Source organism: Amblyraja radiata, chromosome 16 (genome assembly GCF_010909765.2).
Source record: "Amblyraja radiata isolate CabotCenter1 chromosome 16, sAmbRad1.1.pri, whole genome shotgun sequence".
Lineage (NCBI taxonomy): Eukaryota > Metazoa > Chordata > Chondrichthyes > Rajiformes > Rajidae > Amblyraja > Amblyraja radiata.
In genome coordinates, this window is record NC_045971.1 from 44,846,002 (window position 1) to 44,867,443 (window position 21,442).

At 51.1% G+C, this 21,442-nt stretch overlaps 1 protein-coding gene and 1 long non-coding RNA gene across 2 annotated transcripts; one reads left to right on the plus strand and one right to left on the minus strand.

The window, feature by feature from the left end:
- Nucleotides 1-5,206: 5,206 nt before the first annotated feature.
- On the minus strand, nucleotides 5,207-13,459 carry LOC116982194. Its single transcript, XR_004414390.1, has 3 exons — nucleotides 13,448-13,459; nucleotides 8,662-8,674; nucleotides 5,207-5,333 (listed from the first exon to the last, which is right to left on the minus strand). It is a non-coding gene; the product is annotated as an uncharacterized LOC116982194 (long non-coding RNA).
- Nucleotides 13,460-14,989: 1,530 nt separating this feature from the next.
- LOC116982193 (tubulin alpha chain-like) lies at nucleotides 14,990-16,933 on the plus strand. The gene is made up of 4 exons (XM_033035495.1): nucleotides 14,990-15,164; nucleotides 15,310-15,458; nucleotides 15,735-16,415; nucleotides 16,609-16,933. The coding sequence occupies exons 1-4, from the start codon at nucleotides 15,044-15,046 to the stop codon at nucleotides 16,903-16,905; spliced, it is 1,248 nt and encodes a 415-aa protein (XP_032891386.1). The 5' UTR covers nucleotides 14,990-15,043; the 3' UTR covers nucleotides 16,906-16,933.
- The last annotated feature ends 4,509 nt before the right edge of the window (nucleotides 16,934-21,442 follow it).

Sequence of the window (21,442 nt, forward strand, 5' to 3'; positions counted from 1 at the left end):
AGACTGTTCTCCGCACTGAAAATAATTAAATCAGATTTAAGGGCTTCAATGAAAGAGGATCTGGTAGAAGCAATTCTGTTCCGAAGGATGTTATTAAACAAATTCAAGGTACACTTTGGCAACTTTTTTTTCTCTTCACTTACCTAAAGAAGCTTTTACTACCCTCCTTTATATTCTTGGCTAGCTTGCCTTCGCACTTCATCTTTTCTCCCCATTTTGCCTTTTTGGTTATCTTCTGTTGCTCTTTAAACATTACCCATTCCTCCTGCTTCCCGTTCATCTTTGTTTCGTTGTACTTCTCTTTTTATTTTATACTGTCCATGACATCCCTTACTCCCCTTGGAATCTTTCTTCCTCTTAGGAATGAACTGTTCCTGCACCTTCTGTATTATTCCCAGAAATACCTGCCATTGTTGTTCCATTGTCATCCCTGCTAGGGTATATTTTCAGTCAACTTTGGACAGCTCCTGGCTCCTCCCTCATGGCTCCATAGTCCCCCTTGTTCAACTGTAGCACTGACACCTCGGATTTATCCTTCTCCCTCTCAAATTGTAGATTAAAATTTATCACATTAGTCTAGGCCTCCCTGATGTAGTTTGGCCTAGTTCTGCCCTCCTCGGCCTACCGAGTCCCAGAGCAGCCGTCCCAGGACTGTTTGAGCCCAATCCAACGTGTTTATGTTTGGTGGTGGAGAAACTCAGCAGGTGCAGCAGCATCTATGGAGCGAAGGAAATAGGCGACGTTTCGGGCCGAAACCCTTCTTCAGACTGATGGGGGGTAGGGGGGAGACGGAAGGAAAAAGGGAGGAGGAGGAGCCCGAGGGCGGGGGGATGGGAGGAGACAGCTCGAGGGTTAAGGAAGGGGAGGAGACAGCAAGGGCTAGCAAAATTGGGAGAATTCAACGTTCATGCCATCAGGACGCAACCTACCCAGGCGGAATATGAGGTGCTGTTCCTCCAATGTCCGGTGTTGCTCACTGGCAATCGTTTCGCCGAACACCTCCGCTCAGTCCGCAATAACCTACCTGAACTCCCGGTGGCTCAGCACTTCAACTCCCCCTCCCATTCCCAATCTGACCTCTCTGTCCTGGGTCTCCTCCATTGCCAGAGTGAGCAACACCGGAAATTGGAGGAACAGCACCTCATATTCCGCCTGGGTAGCTTGCGTCCTGATAGCATGAACGTTGAATTCTACGAATTTTGCTCCGAACCTCGTCTCTAACTGCACACCCTCTGTGATCCCCCCGGCCCTCCAACTGTACGACCACATCCTTACCCAGACTCGATACCACAGCCACAGCCACATTTGCTTCCTCGGGGCCTGCCTGTGCCTCCATCTCATACCCATGGCTTCCAGCTCCAGTTCCCTACCTCCCAGTTCGGACCCCAACCGGACCATCGGTACCGACTGGCTATCCACCGGCATACCCAGCAATTCTCCAACCGGGCACTGAGATCCACCCTGGTCCCGATGCGCCGGCACCAGCAGGACCTCGCATCGACACTCCCTGAACTTCAGGCCTCACTAACCCATATCTGCAACGGACCCCAATTATATTTAATCCGCCTGAAGATCCACCTCTTCAATCAAAAATTCCTGGCCTACCTTAATTCCACCAAGGATCTTAAATTATCCCGCCTCCAGGCCGCTCCCGACGCCCCGCGACTTGACCACCAGCAGACTCCAGGCCCCAACTCCGGCCTGCATCGCCTGCCCGAGTCCCGCGATGCCATCTTGGCCACGAGGAGCGCCTTCAATACTCACCAAGACGCCGCCTTCACCGACCTCCACATCGATGCCGCCGCCGACCCTCACCTGCCTACCGATGATGCCCACCCTCGCCGCTTCTACGGTAACTTGGACCCCCTCCCCATCGCTGATTCCTCCGACCCTCGCCGCCCTCCGGGACCGCCCAGCCTCATCGCCGCACCGGGCCCACCCGGCATCGCCGCCGGACCGGGCCCACCCTGCATCGTCAGCGGACCGGGCCCACTGAACATCGCCGCCGCACTGGGCCCGCCTAACACCGCCGCCGCACTGGGCCCATCCAGCATCGTCGCCGGACTGGGCCCACGGAACATCGCCGCCGCACTGGGCCCGCCTAACACCGCCACCGGACCGGGGCTCCCCCAACATGGCCGCAGCAACGCACCCGACTCATCTCGCCGCCGACCATCCGCCCACCGGGACCTCCTACACATCGCCCGCGGACCCCGACTCAACTGCCACCGGACTCCGACCATCGGGTCCGTTGACTCGCGCCACTCCAGCAACCCACAGCCGTCGCCTTACCTGGAGCCTGGACTCTGCACTGGGCCTGGAGCCTCCACGCTGCTCACTCCCACTCTCCTGGGCTCAACTCCACTGGGTCCTAGTGCCCGTCTGCCCAGCCTTGCTAACCTCAGTGGCTGTTCCACTGACTCTCCCCATCCCCCTCCAACCATGTCACCCCCGCTCTTTCCCACCCACATTACAGCCCTCTCACCCCCCACCCCCTGACCACCCACCACCCCCTCAACACCCACAGCCCCCCCCCCCCTACACATCGCCCTGTCCCCAGTCCACCCACCTGCCTTCCTCTGGCCCCAACTCCCATCCCTGCCGGGTGTTCACCATCCCCCCCGACCTCCCCCTCTCCCACACCGAATGGTCTGTCCTCAGCAGAGGTCTTACCTTTGTCCCCCTCCGACCCCATCTCAATGATTCCGCGCCCACCATGCTTGGAGCGCTTCTAACGTCGCCTCCGCCTCACAGTGCACTTCCATGGGAAGGAGTCCTCGCCCCTTTTTCCCGTCTCCAACGCACCCCCTCTTCGTGGAACCCCCTCGTAACGTCCCGGCTCTGGAACTCTTTATCCAGAACTGCCGCCGCGACGTCAACCGCCTCAACTTCTCCACTCCCCTGTCTCACTCCAATCTCTCCCCCTCTGAACGCACTGCCATTGAATCACTCCGCAAAAACCCAGATTGGGGCATCAAACCAGCCGACAAGGGAGGTGCCGTGGTAGTCTGGCGCGTCGATCTCTACAAAGCTGAGGCCACGCGCCAACTCTCGGACACCTCCTCCTACTTACCCTTGGACCATGACCCCACTGACGAGCACCAGGCCACCATATCTAGCACCATCACCGACTTCATCAATTCCCACGCCCTGCCCGACCAAGCTTCCAACCTCATCGTTCCCCAGCCCCGCACGGCCCGTTTTTACCTTCTCCCCAAAATCCACAAACCCGGCTCTCCCGGCAGACCCAGCCTGTTCGTGCCCCACCGAACTAATCTCCACATACCTTGACTCCATACTATCCCCCTTGGTCAAATCCCTTCCCACCTATGTTCTAGACACCTCAGACACTCTGCCGCCTCCACGCATTACACTCTCTAGGCCCTCACCCCCTCATCTTCACCATGGATGTCCACTCACTCTACACCTCCATCCCCCACCAGGATGGCCTCAAAGCCCTCCGGTTCTTCCTCGACCAGAGGAGCAACCTATACCCAGCCACTGACACTCTCCTCCGCCTAGCGGAGTTGGCCTCACCCTCAACAACTTTATGTTTGACTCCTCCCATTTCCTCCAAACACAAGGCGTAGCTATGGGCACACGCATGGGCCCCAGCTACGCCTGCCTCTTTGTCGGGTACGTTGAACAATCCTTGTCCAATACGTTCCAGGGCCCCATTCCCGACCTCTACCTCCGTTACATTGACGACTGCTTTGGGGCAACCTCCTGCACCTACACACAACTGACTGACTTCATCCACTTCACCACCAACTTCCATCCGGCACTCCAATACACCTGGACCATTTCCGACACTTCCCTACCATTCCTTGACCTCACCATCTCCATCGCAGGGGACAGACTTCTGACCGACATACACTACAAACCAACTGACTCACATGGCTATCTGGACTACACGTCTCCCCACCCTGCCCCCTGTAAGGACTCCATCCCCTACTCCCAATTCCTCCGCCTACGCCACATCTGTTCCCAGGATGAGACATTCCATACCAGGGCATCGGAAATGTCCTCGTTCTTCAGGGAACGGGGATTCGCCTCCGCCACCATAGATGAGGCTCGCACCAGGGTCTCATCCATACCCCGCAACACTGCTCTCTCTCCCCATCCCCGCACTCGCAACAAGGGCAGAGTCCCCCTGGTCCTCACCTTTCACCCCACCAGCCGGCAAATACAACACATAATCCTCCGCCATTTCCGCCACCTCCAACGTGACCCCACCACTCGCCACATCTTCCCATCTCCCCATATGTCTGCCTTCCGCAAAGACCGCTCCCTCCGCAACTCCCTTGTCAATTCTTCCCTTCCCTCCCGTACCACACCCTCCCCGGGCACTTTCCGTTGCAACCGCAAGAAATGCAACACCTGTCCCTTCACCTCCCCCCTCCACTCCATTCAAGGACCCAAGCAGTCGTTCCAGGTGCGACAAAGGTTCACCTGTATCTCCTCCAACCTCATCTACTGCATCCGCTGCTCTAGATGTCAGCTGATTTATATCGGGGAGACAGCGGAGGTTGGGCGATCGTTTCGCCGAACAGCTCCGCTCAGTCCGCAATAACCTACCTGAACTCCCGGTGGCTCAGCACTTCAACTCCCCCTCCCATTCCTAATCCGACCTCTCTGTCCTGGGTCTCCTCCATTGCCAGAGTGAGCAACACCGGAAATTGGAGGAACAGCACCTCATATTCCGCCTGGGTAGCTTGCGGACGATGGTATGAACGTTGAATTCTCCCAATTTTGCTAGCCCTTGCTGTCTCCTCCCCTTCCTTAACCCTCGAGCTGTCTCCTCCCATCCCCCCCACCCTCTGGCTCCTCCTCCCGTTTTCCTTCCTTCTCCCCCCCCCCCCCCACCCCTCATCAGTCTGAAGAAGGGTTTCGGCCCGAAACGTCGCCTATTTCCTTCGCTCCATAGATGCTGCTGCACCCGCTGAGTTTCTCCAGCAATCTTGTGTACCTTCGATCTTCCAGCATCTGCAGTTGCTTCTTGAACACAACTGTTTATGTTTGGTGGCTAGATTCAATTTGCACCCTTTGTCCAGGCTACTGTTTGGGAGCCTGTAGACAATTCCCATCAGTCTTTTTATCCATACTGACTCCACATCTCCCGATTCCATGTCATCCCTCGCAAGGGACTGAATTTCATTCCTTACCAACAGAGCTACCCATCCCCTCTGCCCACCTGTCTGTCTTTTCAATAGAACGTATGCCCTTGACTATTCAGTTCCCAGCCCTGGCCCTCTTGCACCCATGGCTCTGTAATTCCCACAACATTATACTTGACAATTTCTAACCGAGCCACAAGCTCGTCCACTTCATTTCTTATTATTTGTGCATTCATATATAATAATAATAAATTTAATTTTTATAGCGCTTTTCTAAGACTCAAAGGACCAGGACCCGCCCCCTCCTTGCGTCCGACCAATTAGAACCGCGTCCTCGCCGCAGGAGACCGCATCCTATAGGCCGAGCCACCGCCAGGTGGCGCTACAGTCGGAGGACCAGACACGCTGCACTGCGGCCTCCCGCCGCCAGGTGGCGCTACCATCGGAGGACCAGTGGTCGCCCCTTGACCCCGCGGCTCCTACACCACGTGGGGGGGGGGGGGGGCAAAATAAGAGCAGCTGCAGATGCTGCAAACCTGAGATAAAACCTCAAGGGGGGGCAGACCAAAGATCTTAGAGCAAGATGGGCTACTCCTGTGAAATACAATGGGCTGGAGTACAAGAGTACAACGGTACAAGAACTGTTCCAGAGCCGCTGTCTGAAAAAAGCTCAGAAATTGCTAAGGACAAACTGCACCCCCTCCACATACACCTGGATCTCCTGCCATCAGGCAAGAGATATCGAAGCATCAAAGCACAGACCACAAGACTGCTAAACAGTTTCCGACCACAGGCTGTGAGGCTGCTACACAGTCACTCTACTCACAGTCACTTGATTCTGCGGCTGGCACGGACACTTTAATAACTGACACTGGCCACTTTAATATCTGGCACTGGCCACTCAAATCAGCTGCCCCGGACATTTTTATGATTGGGTTATTGTATTTTAACATTGTGTTTTACCTGCTTTTAACTATTTATACTGTTCCATCAGGGACTGGATTGTTTTTAGTGTTATTATGGGTGAAATGTTTTTAAATTTCATGTGCGATGCTCCGCTATTCCCTGGGAAACGTCTTTTCATTTAGCACTGTACACTGTTGCTTGCAAGATGACAATAAAGGTTGATTGATTGATTGATTGATTGACGTGTAGTAGCTACGGAGGGGATCCTGGGCATTTCCCCCCGCCCATTTTAGTAACCGGAGCCTACCTGACCCGACCCGACTCGCAGTGTAATCAATGTTGCGGGGCAACAGTTTGTGTGTGTGATATAGGGTTAGATTCATAATTCTGTCAGTTCATACTTCTTGTCAAGAATAAAATTTGACTGGTAATTGTCTTTTTTTATGTTTTTTAAATCATTTCTTTTTAAATGGCTCACAAGCAGTGTTTGAGTTGCTTTTGTAGTAACCGGAACCGACCCGACTCGCAGGGTAATTGACATTGCGGGGGAAGTTTTTGTGTGTGATATAGGGTTAGATTCATAATTCTGTTAGTTCATAATTCTGTTAATTCTTGTTCGAGAATAAAATGTTTATAAACACACATACATGAATGCGATATAAATGTATATAATCACATAACACACACACTTATATTTCTTCTGATCCAATTATGAACTTTATTTCAGACTAGACAAGGGACATTAAATAAGAAACATAGTAAACCTCCCCGCAACTTCACACACACTAGGCCTTATCCCACTCCTCAACTCTCCCCCCCTCCCCGGCACTCCCTCGCCTGCCCCCACACTACAATGTCTCCCCGTTCCTATGCCCCTCTCCCCGCTGCGCCGGGCCGCGCACCCCCTTTCCCCGCTGCCCCGGGCCGCGCACCCACTCTCCCCGCTGCCCCGGGCCCCACACTCCCTCTTCCCGCTGCGGAAACAAAGATCCGATCTTTGGCCGGAAGCAAGATGGCGGAACAAGATTGCGGGGACTGGTTGCTAAAATGGGTTCTATAATCACCCATGAATCCGTCCATGAGCGTACTACCCGTTTGCGTGAGAGTAACCCATCTTGCTCCGCTATAAGATCTTTGGGCCAGACTACAAAATGCTGCAGTAACTCAGTGACACGGGCAGCATCTCTGGAGAGAAGGAATGGGCGACGTTTCAAGGTCGAGACTCGTCCTCAGACTGAGAGTCGCAGGAGTGATATCGACGGGGATGTGGAGTGAAAAGCTTCTACATAGAAACATAGACAATAGGTGCAGGAGGAGGCCATTCGGCCCTTCAAGCCAGCACCGCCATTCAATATGATCACGGTTGATCATCCAAAATCAATACCCCATTCCTGCTTTCTCCCCATATTCCTTGATTCCGTTAGCCCCAAGAGCATAATCTAACTCTTGAAAACATCCTGTGAATTGGCCTCTACTGCTTTCTGTGGCAGAACATTCCACAGGTTCACAACTCTCTGGGTAAAAACATTTTTCCTCATCTCAGTCCTAAATCACCTACCTCTTATTCTTAAACTGAGGAACCTGGTTCTGATTAACAAAACATTGGGAACACGTGTCCTGCATCTACCCTGTCCAATCCCTTAATGGTGTTATATGTGATTATACGATCCCCTCTGATCCTAAATTCCAGTGAATTCAAGCCCCGCCGACCAATTCTTACATCATGTCAGTCCCGCCATCCCGGGAATTAACCTGGTGAACTGAACCTGTTTTTCCTCAAGATCAAGCATGTCCTCCCTTAATTGAATTGAATTGAATTGAATTCCTTTATTGTCATTCAGACCTTACGGTCTGAACGAAATTTCGTGCCTGCAGTCATACATACAATCATACAATAATAAACAACACTAAACTCAAATTAACACCCACCACAGTGTATCCTCCAAACACCTCCTCACTGTGGTGGAGGCAAAAATCTTAGGGCTGCAGTCTCTTCCCTCCTCTTCTCCCTCTGCGCTGAGGCGATTCCCCACCGGGCGATGGCACAAACAGTCCCGCGGCTCACCGAACCCCGCAAACGGGCCGGCTCAAACACCGCGGCCCGGGGTGGTCGAAGCTGCCGCCCTCCAGTCCAGCGGTCGCAGCCGCTGGCCCGCGGCTGAACCCCGGACTCAGGTCATAGCCGCCAGAACGCCGTCCCAGCCACCGGAGCACCGTTCCAGCCCCGAGCCGGATCGCCCTCACGTGAGTGCCGTTCCTCCCTCGAGCTGGGCCGCTCCGACGGGAGCGCCATTCCACCCTCGGGATGGGCCGCTCCGACGGGAGCGCCACAGCCCCTCACGGGAGAGTCTCAGCCCCTCGCCAGGCCGCCCTCACGGGAGCGTCACATCCCCTCACGGGAACCAAAATTGCACACAATACTCCAGGTTATGGCCTCACCAGGGCCCTGTATAACTGTAGAAAGGGCTCTTCGCTCCTCAACTAAACTCCCCTCATTATGAAGCCATTAGCTCTCTTCACTGCCCACTGTATCTACTGCATACTTTCAGTGACTGATGTACAAGAACACCCAGGTCTTGTTGTACTTCCCATTTTCCTAACTTGACACCATTCAGCTAATAGAGTGCTGGAGTAACACCTTACACTTATCTCTGTGTCTCCCTCTCCTGTGACTCAGTCTGAAGAAGGGTCACGACCCAAAACGTCGCCTATTCCTTCTGTTCATAGATGCTGCCTCACCCGCTGAGTTACTCTAGCACTTTTTGTCAACTTCATTCTGATGAAGGTTCTTTATCACCAGAGATGCTGCCTGTCCCGATGAGTTACTCCAGCATTTTGTGTCTGTCTGTGGAGAACTTGTATAGCGGACGTTTTCTGGATCACGACCCTTCTATAAACATGAAACATTGCCTATCCACATTGACCAGAGATGCTGCCTGAACCAGCATCTGTAGTTCCTTGTGTCTGCCAAAGATAGGCATAAAGTGCTGGGAGAAAAAATATCGGCAACCTTTCAGGTCAGGACACTTGGCTACTTGTCAAACTTTGAGAAGATAAATGTAATTCTCTGGTTTTAGTTATCTATTCAACAACGCAGGGCCGGCCTTAAGCCAATTGGACCAATTGCTCCCAATTGGACCCCCCGCCTAATGGGGCCCCGCGCCCCCCGGGTGGAGGGGAGGAGAGTGAGGTGGAGAGTGAGTGGAGGGGGAAAGAAAGAGGTAGACGGGGAGCGGGGTGTGAGGGGTGTATGGAGAAGGGGGTGAGGGTGAGAGGGGGAGGTGGATCGTTCCCTCACGATCCAGGGGCAGCGCTCTAGCCCCTCCAGTCGCCGTGCTTCACGCACACAGCTCCTGCTCCACCCCTCTCTCTCCCCGGGGAGACGCGGTGAAAAATACAGGGAGGACCGGGCCGGGGTTTGGAGCAACGTTTACAAACCTCGGCCTCAGCTCATACCCGCCCGCCCGGACCCCGGCATCCGCTCCCACCACCAGCCCTCTCCCTCCCTCCCTTCTGTCCTTCCCTTCCCTCCCTCCCTTCCCTTCTTCCGTCCCTCCCTTCTCTCCTTCCCTCCCTCCCTCCTCTCTCTCTTTTTCCTTCTCTCCTTCACTCCCTCCCTTCCTTCTTCCTCTCCTTCCCTCCATCCCTCCCTTCTTTCTCTACTTCCCCCCTCCCTTCTCTCCTTCCTCCCTTCTCTCCAAAGATCTCCGCTATAGGATCGTTGCTTCTCTCCCTCCCTTCTCTCATTCCCAACCACACACATCACGCACAGACAACTAACACATACACAACTAACACACAAACACAACTAAGTTAGGATGGGGTAGGAGCCCAAAGGGTAGGATGGGGCTGAAGCCCAAAATTTAATGCCTGGACTGGTTTTTCACCAATGGTTATTGTTTTTCCAGGATCTAGTTAATAAATGTGTTTTTTTCCATTTCGCAGTCAGTAAAACAAGTGGTATCGTAACTATGTACTTTTCAGAGGTGATCTACAATTTTGTTTGTTACTTGTAGGCTTACATGTGTGCAATTTGATATTAAAATGTAGCTTAGATCTGTCTGGTCCATTTACTCGCAGGCACTTTTTAAGCGCACATTTTTATTACTTTCCATTCTACCATGGAGATATAAATTCATTAATAGACTTTATTTATATTTCTATGATTCTACAGACCTTGGCTTGGAACCTGGGGCTCACCAAAATTGTTCCCAATTGGACCCCGCACTTCCTAAGGCCGGCCCTGGAACAACCTACCTCCCTTTTATTGATGTTTAAGAAGGAACTGCAGATACTGGAAAATCGAAGGTAGATAAAAATGCTGGAGAAACTCAGCGGGTGAGGCAGCATCTAAGGACAACGTTTCGGGCTGAAACCCTTCTTCAGACTCCCTTCTTCATACGTTGCCTATTTCCTTCACTCCATAGATGCTGCCTCACCCGCTCAGTTTCTCCAGCATTTTTGTCTACCGTCCCTTTTATTGATAGCAGCATGAATATTGATTTATCTAACTTCAAGTAACCCTAACATCCCATCTCTCTCCATCCCTGCCCCACCCAAGTCATACCAGAATCAGTCATCTTGTCGAGTCTCGTTGTCTGTAACTCAATTTCACCTCACCCACAGCGAACAGTGGCCTGTTTCCTTTAACATCGTCAATGTTATTGCATTTCTTGAGCATCTGCTTTGTTCTGTCATTTTCACATCGCCATTTTACTTCCCAATGGCAGTGGCCTGCGCAGTTTGCTGGCATTTAGCGTTGGCGGAATCAGGCCCAATGGCGAGGTCTCGTATCCTGATGCTACGCCACCGATCTACCCATCTACTGACGGACTTTCTCTTCCCTCACGAGCTGCAGCTGCAGACCTACCCCTGGTTGTGTCTCCAGCTCCCTCACCACCACACTCGGTGCCACGCTCGCCTGCCTCGCTGTGTTTGTCCCCCAGGTCCCCAATGCTCCCGCCGCACGGGACCCCGACATTCTCGCCAGTGAAGGGAGGAGATGCGGCTCTGTACCGTACGCGCACGGGACGGGTTTGTAGGCCGACCCTTAAATACAAAGACGTTGTTTGAACCACCTGAATTCCCTTGTATGCGCTATTAGCATTTTCGGTCACATTATTAATCAGTCAGCACCTAGTAGCGGGCTTATACATATATATCCTGTCATATATTAGTCCTGACAAAAAACAAATGTTAGTTGGAGGTCTTTTATGTGGTGGGTGGGGAATGGGAAGGGGGAAACTTTATTTCCTAGTCCATACCTGGTCGGAGAGGCGGCTTCTATCCGAGCAGCTTCTTCGCCCCTTCCTCGCGGCCTACCTTCGGAACTGGAGCGGCGTTTCCTGTCGGGACCGGCCGGGACTGCAGCTTCGGCGGCGGCACAGCGCTGGGATACCAACACAGAGCGGGCGATACCTTACCGGGTCGCCGTTCGGTAAGCTCCGGAGTGCGGTGACCGCCGACTCCAACATCGACGAGCTGTGGCTGCGGAGCGTTCAGCCGCGGGCGGCGCTGGATTTGGAACACCGCGGAGCCTGGGATCCTGGATCGCCAGAGTCGGAGCTCCAGCCAACGCGGCCTGAGGACTACGGATGCCGCAGTCTCCGGGGAGGGACCGGCCGCTTCAGACATTTCCAAGCCGCTGAGTATTTGCCCAACGCCGGAGTCCCAGCTTTCCGGCAAAGAGAGCCTGAAAACATCGGACTGGCTGCGGAGGCCACAAATAGGTCCCGACCTCGGTTGTTTCACAGAGGAAGAGGACTTAACTTTTTGTTGCCTTTCCCCACAGTGGAAAAATTTGATTCTGTTCTGGGGGGACGTTCTTGTTGAATTCTATAATGTGTTGTGTCATTTTTCTGATTTTTAATTTTTCTATGGATGTACGGAAACTTTTATTTCGTTCATTATTTATTTTATGTGAAGTAGGTATGTTACAAAACGTACCTTCAGCGGCGCTGCAGTTCTGCCACTGGCCGTGTGCGCGACTGGCGCCTTTGAGGGGGGCGGGGTAAAAATGCGGGTTATCTCCTACCTGACCTGGATATATTTTCTCGGAGTGCAAGCTTTTGCTGAAGAATTGTTCCGACGCCATTCTGTGAATATTTTATTTTAAATCGCCTGACAATTTCAGCACTGGAGTAATTTAAAAATCAGCTTCTAAAGCCGTCAACGCCGACAACGGGGACGGATATCACGTATGGGACAGGTAAAGGAAAGCCGTTTATTTTATTATATGTGCTTCTTAAGATGCCTTTAATCCACATTTTACGTCGCGAAACGGTGATTTAGGACCCATACGAACAGGCAGCATTTTTCTGCCGATATGGGCTTTAAATTCACTGCAGGCGCAACGTTCCAATCGATCGCTTTCCTCAAAAACCCACTCGCAAGATGATTTAAATCAAAGATTATAGAGGAGCTCCTCTATAATCTTTGATTTAAATGGCCATTAATTTACGGGAATTAAACACTAAATTCCTTCCATTTGGGATATAAATCCATGACAATGAGATTTAAAAATCATGTTATATTGTGAATTATTGTGTGAATGTTATTTGGACACTTAGGCTATTTAAAAATGTTAATCTTTTCTTAAGAAATGGATAGATGTTTAGATCGAGTAATTGAATTTTGTAATCAGCTACAATTGGGTAACTAACTAATTGTATGCTTTAATTTCAGGTCATCCAAGTAAGATTGTTTAATATTTGTTTCAGAATGCTTCAATCTATAATAACTGAAAATTCTTCAGATTTTTAAGAAAGTTATGGGCTTTTGACTGTCCTTGATCACAGTCAATGGAAAAGCAATAGGGGACAAGTTGCTAATTTCCGAGTATGAAAATGGCCATAACTGTTTCAATACTGAAGATATGAAAGTGAATTAGGTGTCAAATTAAACATAATTTAAACGCTTTATCTAATGGGATAAATTGCAGACTTGATATTTAAAATCTCGAAATGTTGTAACATTGCTATGTAAAGCACTTTGGTTATAAAGCGAGTTGATTTAAACGTGCTATATAAATAAAACTTACTTACTTACTTACTATATCACTTTATTGTAGTCGTGTTTCACTTTTTATTCTTATTATTCTTACAAGGAAAGATGTAGATTGGTTACATTACATACTAACCAATGTAATGAATTATTAATATAAGCTCCGCCTATTACTGCACCATTCATATTATCACAAGCCGACATGTGCTGTTAGTTGGTGATGCAGCACGGTAGAATTGATATGCTGCTGAGTATTGTATGTGTTACTCAGCAAATACTGTTGTACCAGTCCCTGAGTACGTGTGACTTACTCAACAGGAGCTGGGCTAGAGAAGAGCAGGGGGATGAGGGAACACAGTGGGGTAGAGGAAGAGGGAGTGACCAGGCTTGGGGTGCAGGCACGGAGGGAGGGAGGGAGGGACGAGGAGAGTGAAGGAACAGGAGGAGGGAGGAGTGAGGGGAGGAACTGGTGGAAGGGGGTGAGTGCATGGAGGACTAGAGAGGAGTGAGGAATTGAGGTAACAGTGGGAGTGAGGGGGGGGGGGGGGGTCAAGGAGAGGGTTATGCCCCTGTCCCACGAAGGAAACCTGAACGGAAACCTCTGGAGACTTTGCGCCCCACCCAAGGTTTTTGTGCTGTTCCCGGAGGTTGCAGGTGGTTGCCGGAGGTTGCAGGTAGTGGAAGCAGGTAACATAGAAACATAGACAATAGGTTCAGGAGTAGACCATTCGGCCTTTCGAGCCTGCACTGCCATTCAATATGATCATGGCTGATCATCCAACTCAGTATCCTGTACTTGCCTTCTTTCCATACCCCCTGATACATTTAGCCACAAGGGCCACATCTAACTCCCTCTTAAATATAGCCAATGAACTGGCCTCAAATACCTTCTGTGGCAGAGAATTCCAGGGATTCACCACTCTCTGTGTGAAAAATGTTTTTCTCATCTCGGTCCTAAAAGATTTCCCCCTTATCCTTAAACTGTGACCCCTTGTTCTGGACTTCCCCAACATCGGGAACAATCTTCCTGCATCTAGCCTGTCCAACGCACCTAAGAATTTTGTAAGTTTCTATAAGATCCCCACTCAATCTTCTAAATTCTAGCGAGTACAAGCCGAGTCTATCCAGTCTTTCTTCACCTGAAAGACCTGGCATCCCAGGAATCAGTCTGGTGAACCTTCTCTGTACTCCCTCTAGGGCAAGAATGTCTTTCTATAAGTTCTATTAGTTTCTCTAAGATCCCCCCTTAATCTTCCAAATTCTAGTAGGGAGACTGGCCAAAACCTCCGGGAACCGCACGGAAACCTTGGGTGGGGCGCAAAGTCTCCAGAGGTTTCCGTTCGGGTTTCCTAAGTGGGACAGGGGGTTGACGCGACTATTGAAACGTCCAGTGATCCTCGGTTGTGACGCCAAGATGCCGACGGTTCTTTGCGCCGTTCGAAGAACAGGTCGCCTCTGTTGCGTCACTCACGCTGAGAACCAATCGGCGTTCTCTTTACCTTTGTGTCCGCGTTCCACGGGTCGCTGGTGGCCAATCACAGCGCGGCCCGGGTGTATGAACGTTCTATTGGGGCGGGGTATAAAAGGGACGCGTTCGGCGAATGCGACACATTGTCTGGAGCTGAGAGACTGGAAGGAACATCATGGTGGGTGATCCCGGGGCTGGGCGGCGGGGCGTCGTGTGAAATTGGTGACGGGGAGAGCCAGGATAACTCCAGAGAACCGGGAACGAAGGCCCATGGGTGGAGAGTGATTCCGCGGTGACCACGCTGGGTAAACGCGTCGATCCGGTCGCACACCGTGGTGTGGCGTGGGGGGAATGTTAGCACTCGGAACCGATATTCGTGGGAATAACACAATCATCTCTTCCGCGTTTCCTCCACCGACCCACTCCCTCTTTCTCTCTCTCTCTCCAGCGTGAATGTATCTCCATCCACATCGGCCAGGCCGGAGTTCAGGTCGGGAACGCCTGCTGGGAGCTCTATTGCCTGGAGCACGGGATCCAGCCGGATGGACAGATGCCCAGCGACAAGACCATCGGGGGCGGCGACGATTCATTCAACACCTTCTTCAGCGAGACGGGGGCGGGTAAGCACGTCCCCCGGGCCGTGTTCATTGACCTGGAGCCCACGGTGATCGGTAAGATTAAACCGGGGAGAGTCCTGACATGTTGAGCCTTGTCTGAAACCTTCCCCACGGCGTTTTCCGAGGGACATGTGATTCTTAATGAACCAGTTTCTTAATGAACTGGTTCATTCTCCGTTTTCTGTTTGCTCCATTGTAGATGAAGTGCGGACCGGTACATACCGGCAACTCTTCCATCCCGAGCAGCTCATCACCGGCAAGGAGGACGCGGCCAACAACTACGCCCGGGGCCACTGCTCCATCGGCAAGGAGATCGTCGACCTGGTCCTGGATCGCATACGGAAGCTGGTAGGTTGTGGATGCGAATCCAAGTCTGAACCAGCGCCCGGTGTTCAACGTTCTGGCGCTCCTGGTTCGCCAGTTGGATTCCGCACTTTGTGAATGACCTATCCCTCAGAATACTCTCTAGCAACTTTCCAACTCCAGATGTTACACACAAATTACAGTTGTTAGGGTGCGACCACAGAGGTTAGACACCTCTCCAGAGGGTCAGTTTAATCTTGCAAAACTCAAACTCACCCCACCTTTCTCCTTCTCACTTCTCACCGTTTTATCTGCCCACAGGCCGATCAGTGCACCGGTCTGCAGGGGTTCCTCATCTTCCATAGTTTCGGTGGCGGCACCGGCTCGGGCTTCACCTCCCTCCTCATGGAGAGACTGTCCGTCGACTACGGCAAGAAATCCAAGCTGGAGTTTTCCGTCTACCCGGCGCCGCAGATCTCCACCGCCGTGGTCGAGCCCTACAACGCGGTGCTGGTCACCCACTGCACCCTGGAGCACTCCGACTGCTCCTTCATGCTGGACAACGAGGCTATTTACGACATCTGCCGGCGGAACCTGGACATCGAGCGCCCCACCTACACCAACCTCAACCGCCTGCTGGCGCAGGTAGTGTCGTCCATCACCGCCTCGCTGCGCTTCGACGGCGCCCTCAATGTGGACCTGCTCGAGCTCCAGACCAACCTGGTCCCCTACCCGCGCATTCACTTCCCGCTGGTGACCTACGCGCCCCTGATCTCGGCCGAGAAGGCTTACCACGAGCAACTGTCCGTGTCGGAGATCACCAACGCCTGTTTCGAGCCGGCCAACCAGATGCTCAAGTGCGACCCCCGCCAGGGCAAATACATGGCGTGCTGCATGATGTACCGCGGGGACGTGGTGCCCAAGGACGTCAACGCCTCCATCGCCACCATCAAGACCAAGCGCTCCATCCAGTTCGTGGACTGGTGCCCTACGGGGTTCAAGGTAGGTGTAGATTGTAGACCAATCCACGCAACATAAGCTCGATCCAACCCGCAGTTCCACACTGTATTGTGATATCTACCACACCCAGAACAGACGAGAACCTTCCTGAACGGTGGCCCGGGTTTCTTAACATTTAGCTCGCAATGGATACTATTGAAACTTTCTATGAGTCTCTTCTTTCTCTCCCCCGCAGGTGGGCATCAACTACCAGCCCCCGACGGTGGTGCCGGGGGGCGACCTGGCCAAGGTACAAAGAGCCGTCTGCATGCTGAGCAACACCACCGCCATCTCCATGGCCTGGACCCGCATGAACCTCAAGTTCGACAAGATGTACGCCAAGCGGGCCTTTGTCCACTGGTACGTGGGAGAGGGTCTGGAGGAAGGAGAGTTCCAGGACGCGCGGGAAGACATGGCGTCGCTGGAGAAGGACTACGAGGAAGTGGGCATCGATTCGGCGGATCTGGACAAGAAGGCGGAAGAGGAAGAGTGAATTTTGTTGTATATCTGGAAAGATTAGTTATTTTTAATACTGGTGTAGATCTAATTTATGAAATTAAATATATTTAAGACATAGTTTGCTATTGCGTCCTTCGCAAAGGCCCAATTGCTTAATGTCTATAGTTTCATACCGTGGAAGCAGACCCTTCGGCCCAACTTGTCCATGCCCACCATGCCGCCTCATCTCTGATTATCCAATTTGCCCACGTTTGGCGAATATAATTCTTTCCAATTCTTCGACACGAAACTGCATACATATCCTTTAAATGTTACTGCACCTGCCTCTACTAGATCACCTGGAACCTCGTTCCATGTACCCACCACCGCCTGCGAGATATATGTCCCCTCAGTTTCCTATAACTCTTTCCCCTCTCATCTAGATCCTATGCCCTCTAGTTTTTGATTCATCTTTGGTGCTGAAGGTTTCTGTGCATTAACTCTATCTATGCCGCTCATGGGTTCATATACCTCCACAGGAACATTACTCAGCTGTCTTTACTCCAAACTTGTTAAATCTCAATCCTACGAGTCCTGGCATCGTAAATCATCGCCTCTCACAAATCGTCACACTGATGTATCTCGGGATGGGTATGATTGTAAAGATGGGGATTGGCTATTGGGGAAAGCAATCTGTTTCTTGAAAGAGCACGGGGGTCCAAGGACCACAACGTTCCAGTCATTGAAACTCCTTGTGCTGATGGAGCGGGCTGACCGGGCGCCGACAATGGGAGATACTCCAGTGTTCATAGACCACAGAACATACCACAGTACAGCTCAGGAACGGATCCAGCGGCCCACAGGATTTGCGCCGAACATGCTGCCAAGTTAGACTTATTTCATCTGCCAGTACATGATCCATATCCCTCTATTCACGGCACTTCGACGCGTCTATTGAAAAGCCTTTCCAATAGACGCGTCGTAGAAACTACGCCGCACAACTTCGTTAAAATGTCCTCCGTTCATTTCATAGCTACCCCTGTGGGGTTACACATTTCCACCATGGGAAACCTGCTCTGTCTCTCTACCCTATCTCTTATTATGCCCCTGTCCCACTTAGGAAACCCGAACGGAAACCTCTGGAGGCTTTGCGCCCCACCCAAGGTTTCCGTGCGGTTCCCGGAGGTTGCAGGTAGTGGAAGCAGGTGGTTGCCGGAGGTTGCAGGTAGTGGAAGCAGGTAGGGAGACTGACAAAAACCTCCGGGAACCGCACGGAAACCTTGGGTGGGGCGCAAAGTCTCCAGAGGTTTCATTCTGGTTTCCTAAGTGGGACAGGGGCATAACTCTCATAATGTTTATACCTCCATCAAGTCTCTCTTCAACCTCGGCGTTCCACAATAAACTATCAAATCACGTTACCACACCCCCCTTTACTTTCTCGGGTCTTACGTGCGCCTCTTGTTTTACTTCGCGGATTCCAGCTCTGATTCCAGAATTCCCAGTCCGGACCCAACCCGGCCTATAGGTTCCGACAGTCGATCTCCCATTTCAGCCCGCCGAAACTTACCTGATCTCCCGGTTGCTCAGCACTTTAACACCCCCTCACATTCCCAATCTGACCTTTCTGTCCTGGCCCTCCTCCATTGTCAGAGTGAGGCACAACGCAAATTGGAGAAACAGCACCTCATACTTTGCTTCGGTAGTTCACACCCCATGCGCTATGAACATTGACTTCTCTAACTTCAAATAACCCTTGCTTTCCCTCTCTCTCGCTCCCCTCCCCCTTCAAGTTCAAGTTCAAGTGAGTTTATTGCCATGTGTCCCTGATAGGACAATGAAATTCTTGCTTTGCTTCAGCACACAGAACATAGTAGGCATTTACTACAAAACAGATCAGTGTGTCCATATACCATTATATAAATATATACACACATGAATAAATGAACTGATCAAGTGCAAATAACAGATAATGGGTCCTTCCCAGTTCTCCCACATTTCTTACCGTCTCTTGCCCAAAGTAGGGGAATCGAGGACCAGAGGACATAAGTACAAGGTGTAGGGGAAAATATTCAAAAGCAATCTGAAGGCGAACCTTTTCACACAAAGGCTGGTGGGTGTACGGTACAAGCTGCCCGAGGAGCTAGTTGATGCTGGTACTGTCCCAACGTTCAAGAAACAGTTACACATGGATAGGACAGGTTTGGAGTGATATGGACCAAGTGCACGCAGGTGGGACTGGGGTAACTGGGACATGTTGGCCGGTGAGTGCAAGTTGGGCCGAAGGGCCTGTTTCCACACTGTATCACTCTATGACTCTAGCTTACTCCGCCATTTAATCGTGGGTGATCTTTCTTCCCCTATCAGCCCCATTCCCCTGCCTTCACGCGATAGCCTCTGCAACCCATTTGTTTCAGTCAGGTTCTCCCGTCTTCCTTCTGCACTCCAGCGAGTACAGGCACAATGTCGTCAAACGTTTATCATACGTGAACCCAAATCGGTGCTGTGATCATTCTCATAATCATCCTCCATACCCTTTCCAACGCCAACACATCAGTCCTTAGATATGGGGTCCCAAATTGGTCACAATACCCCAAATGCGCTCACCAGTGCCTTTTCAACCCTCAATATTACATCCGTTTTTAAAAAAATATTCTTGTCCTACCCAAATAAATGCTTGAATTGCAATTTCCTGCCTTACTATCAATTCGACTTGCAAATTACATTTTTCTGAATCCTGTATCAGCATTCCCGTTACAGCTGGTGCTTTACAGCGCCAGAGACACGGGTTCGATTCTACTACTGGTGCTTATCTGCACGGAGTTTGTATGTTCTCCCTGTCACCGCGGCGGTTTTCCCAGCGTGCTCCGGTTTCCACACACACTCCAAAGTCTTACAGGTTAGCAGGTTAATTTGGCGTCTGTACATTGTCCCTAGTGTGTAGGATAACTTTGAGGTAGGGGAATTGCTGGTCGCCGCACGCTCGGCCAGCCGACTGGACTCTTTTCGCGCTGCATCTCTGAAAAACGAAATACCCTTGAAGGAAACTGATGAGTCTGAATTTGGGTCTCGACCGCAAACGTCACCTATTCCTTTTCTCCAGAGATGCTTCCTGACCGCTGCTATTCCAGCATTTTGTGTCTATCTTCGACGGTACACCAGCATCTGTAGTTCATTCCTACACAAAAGGAAATACAAGTAAGTTTTAGGAAGTTGAGATGGGACAGGGACCCGATGGAATTTACAAAAAAAGAACAAGACACTTAGGTAGGGAATCGGGAAGGTTAAATGTCCTTGACCACTGGGAATATGAAAAATCCCATGGGTTTCAACTATATATGGATTATACGGGGAGGACCATTTACGCGCAAGGAAGGGAAGTTATGGATTGGATGAGGAGGAAATGGCCATGGGACATTTCTTGTCTTCCCCAAATAATTGCTTGCATTGCATTTTACTGCCTTACTATCAATTTGAATTGCAAAATATATGTTAGGAATCCTGTATCTGCATTCCCGAGTCCCTTTGCACCTCAGATTTCAGAATTCTCTCCTCATTTAGAAAATAATCTTCGATTGATTCCTACTATCAAAATGCCGGTCTCCGCATTTTGCTGCGCCATATTCCATCTGCCATGTATTTGCCGACTTTCCAAACATGCCCAAATCCTTCGGCAGAGTCGCTGCTTTCTCTACACTATCTGCCCCCTCCACCGACCTTCGCAGCATCACCAAACTTCGCACCAAGCATTCAATTCCCTCGTCCAAATCATTGATATACAACGTGAAGAGCAGCGGCCACAGCACCGACCCCTAGACTCCGGCAGGCAATGAGTGAAGATTTACGCGGATGCTGCCAGGCTAGGGGGTCTGAGCTTATGGGAGAGGTTGAGTTGGCTGGGTCGCTATTCCTTAGCGCACGAGGATGAGCGGTGATTGTATAGAGGTGTTAAAAATAATGAGAGGAACGGGTCCAAAGGCAGGCAGATGGGACCAGTGTAGCTGGGACATGCTGGCCGGCGTGGGAAGTTGAGCCGAAGGGCCTGTTTCTACACTCTATGTTTCTATAAAGCCATCAATGTGATATGCTTGTGATTCATCCGTCATCATATTTGTAGAGAACATCTTTCAATCAATCAAGATGTTCAATGGCAACTTTATTAATCAGAGATTTATCAATTGGAACCTAATTGCATGCCATCGTCACAATCAAGGGCCACTCCCACCCCTAACCCCTCTCTCCCTTAAGGCCCGGTCATTCACTCTTCTCTCCACTTCTGTTGGAAGCGTGTACCAAAGCATGAAAGAACGTATCACCTGATTCAGGGACAGCTTGTTCCCAGCTGACCTCTCGTGTGCTACCTTCCTATGGTCCTCATGCTTGAAATTAAAAATGCTATTTTTATTCTCTAGATGTGACACTACACTCTGCACGTTGCTCATTTGTATCGTGTTGCGCTACCAGATATACTGAGGAGTGATGTGATCTGCCTGTATAGTGCGCCTAACATTTTGTTTCGCAGCACACGTGATGGTAATCAATCAATAACCATTGATCTTAGACAATGCGATGATAGACCGGGGATCCCGGATTAT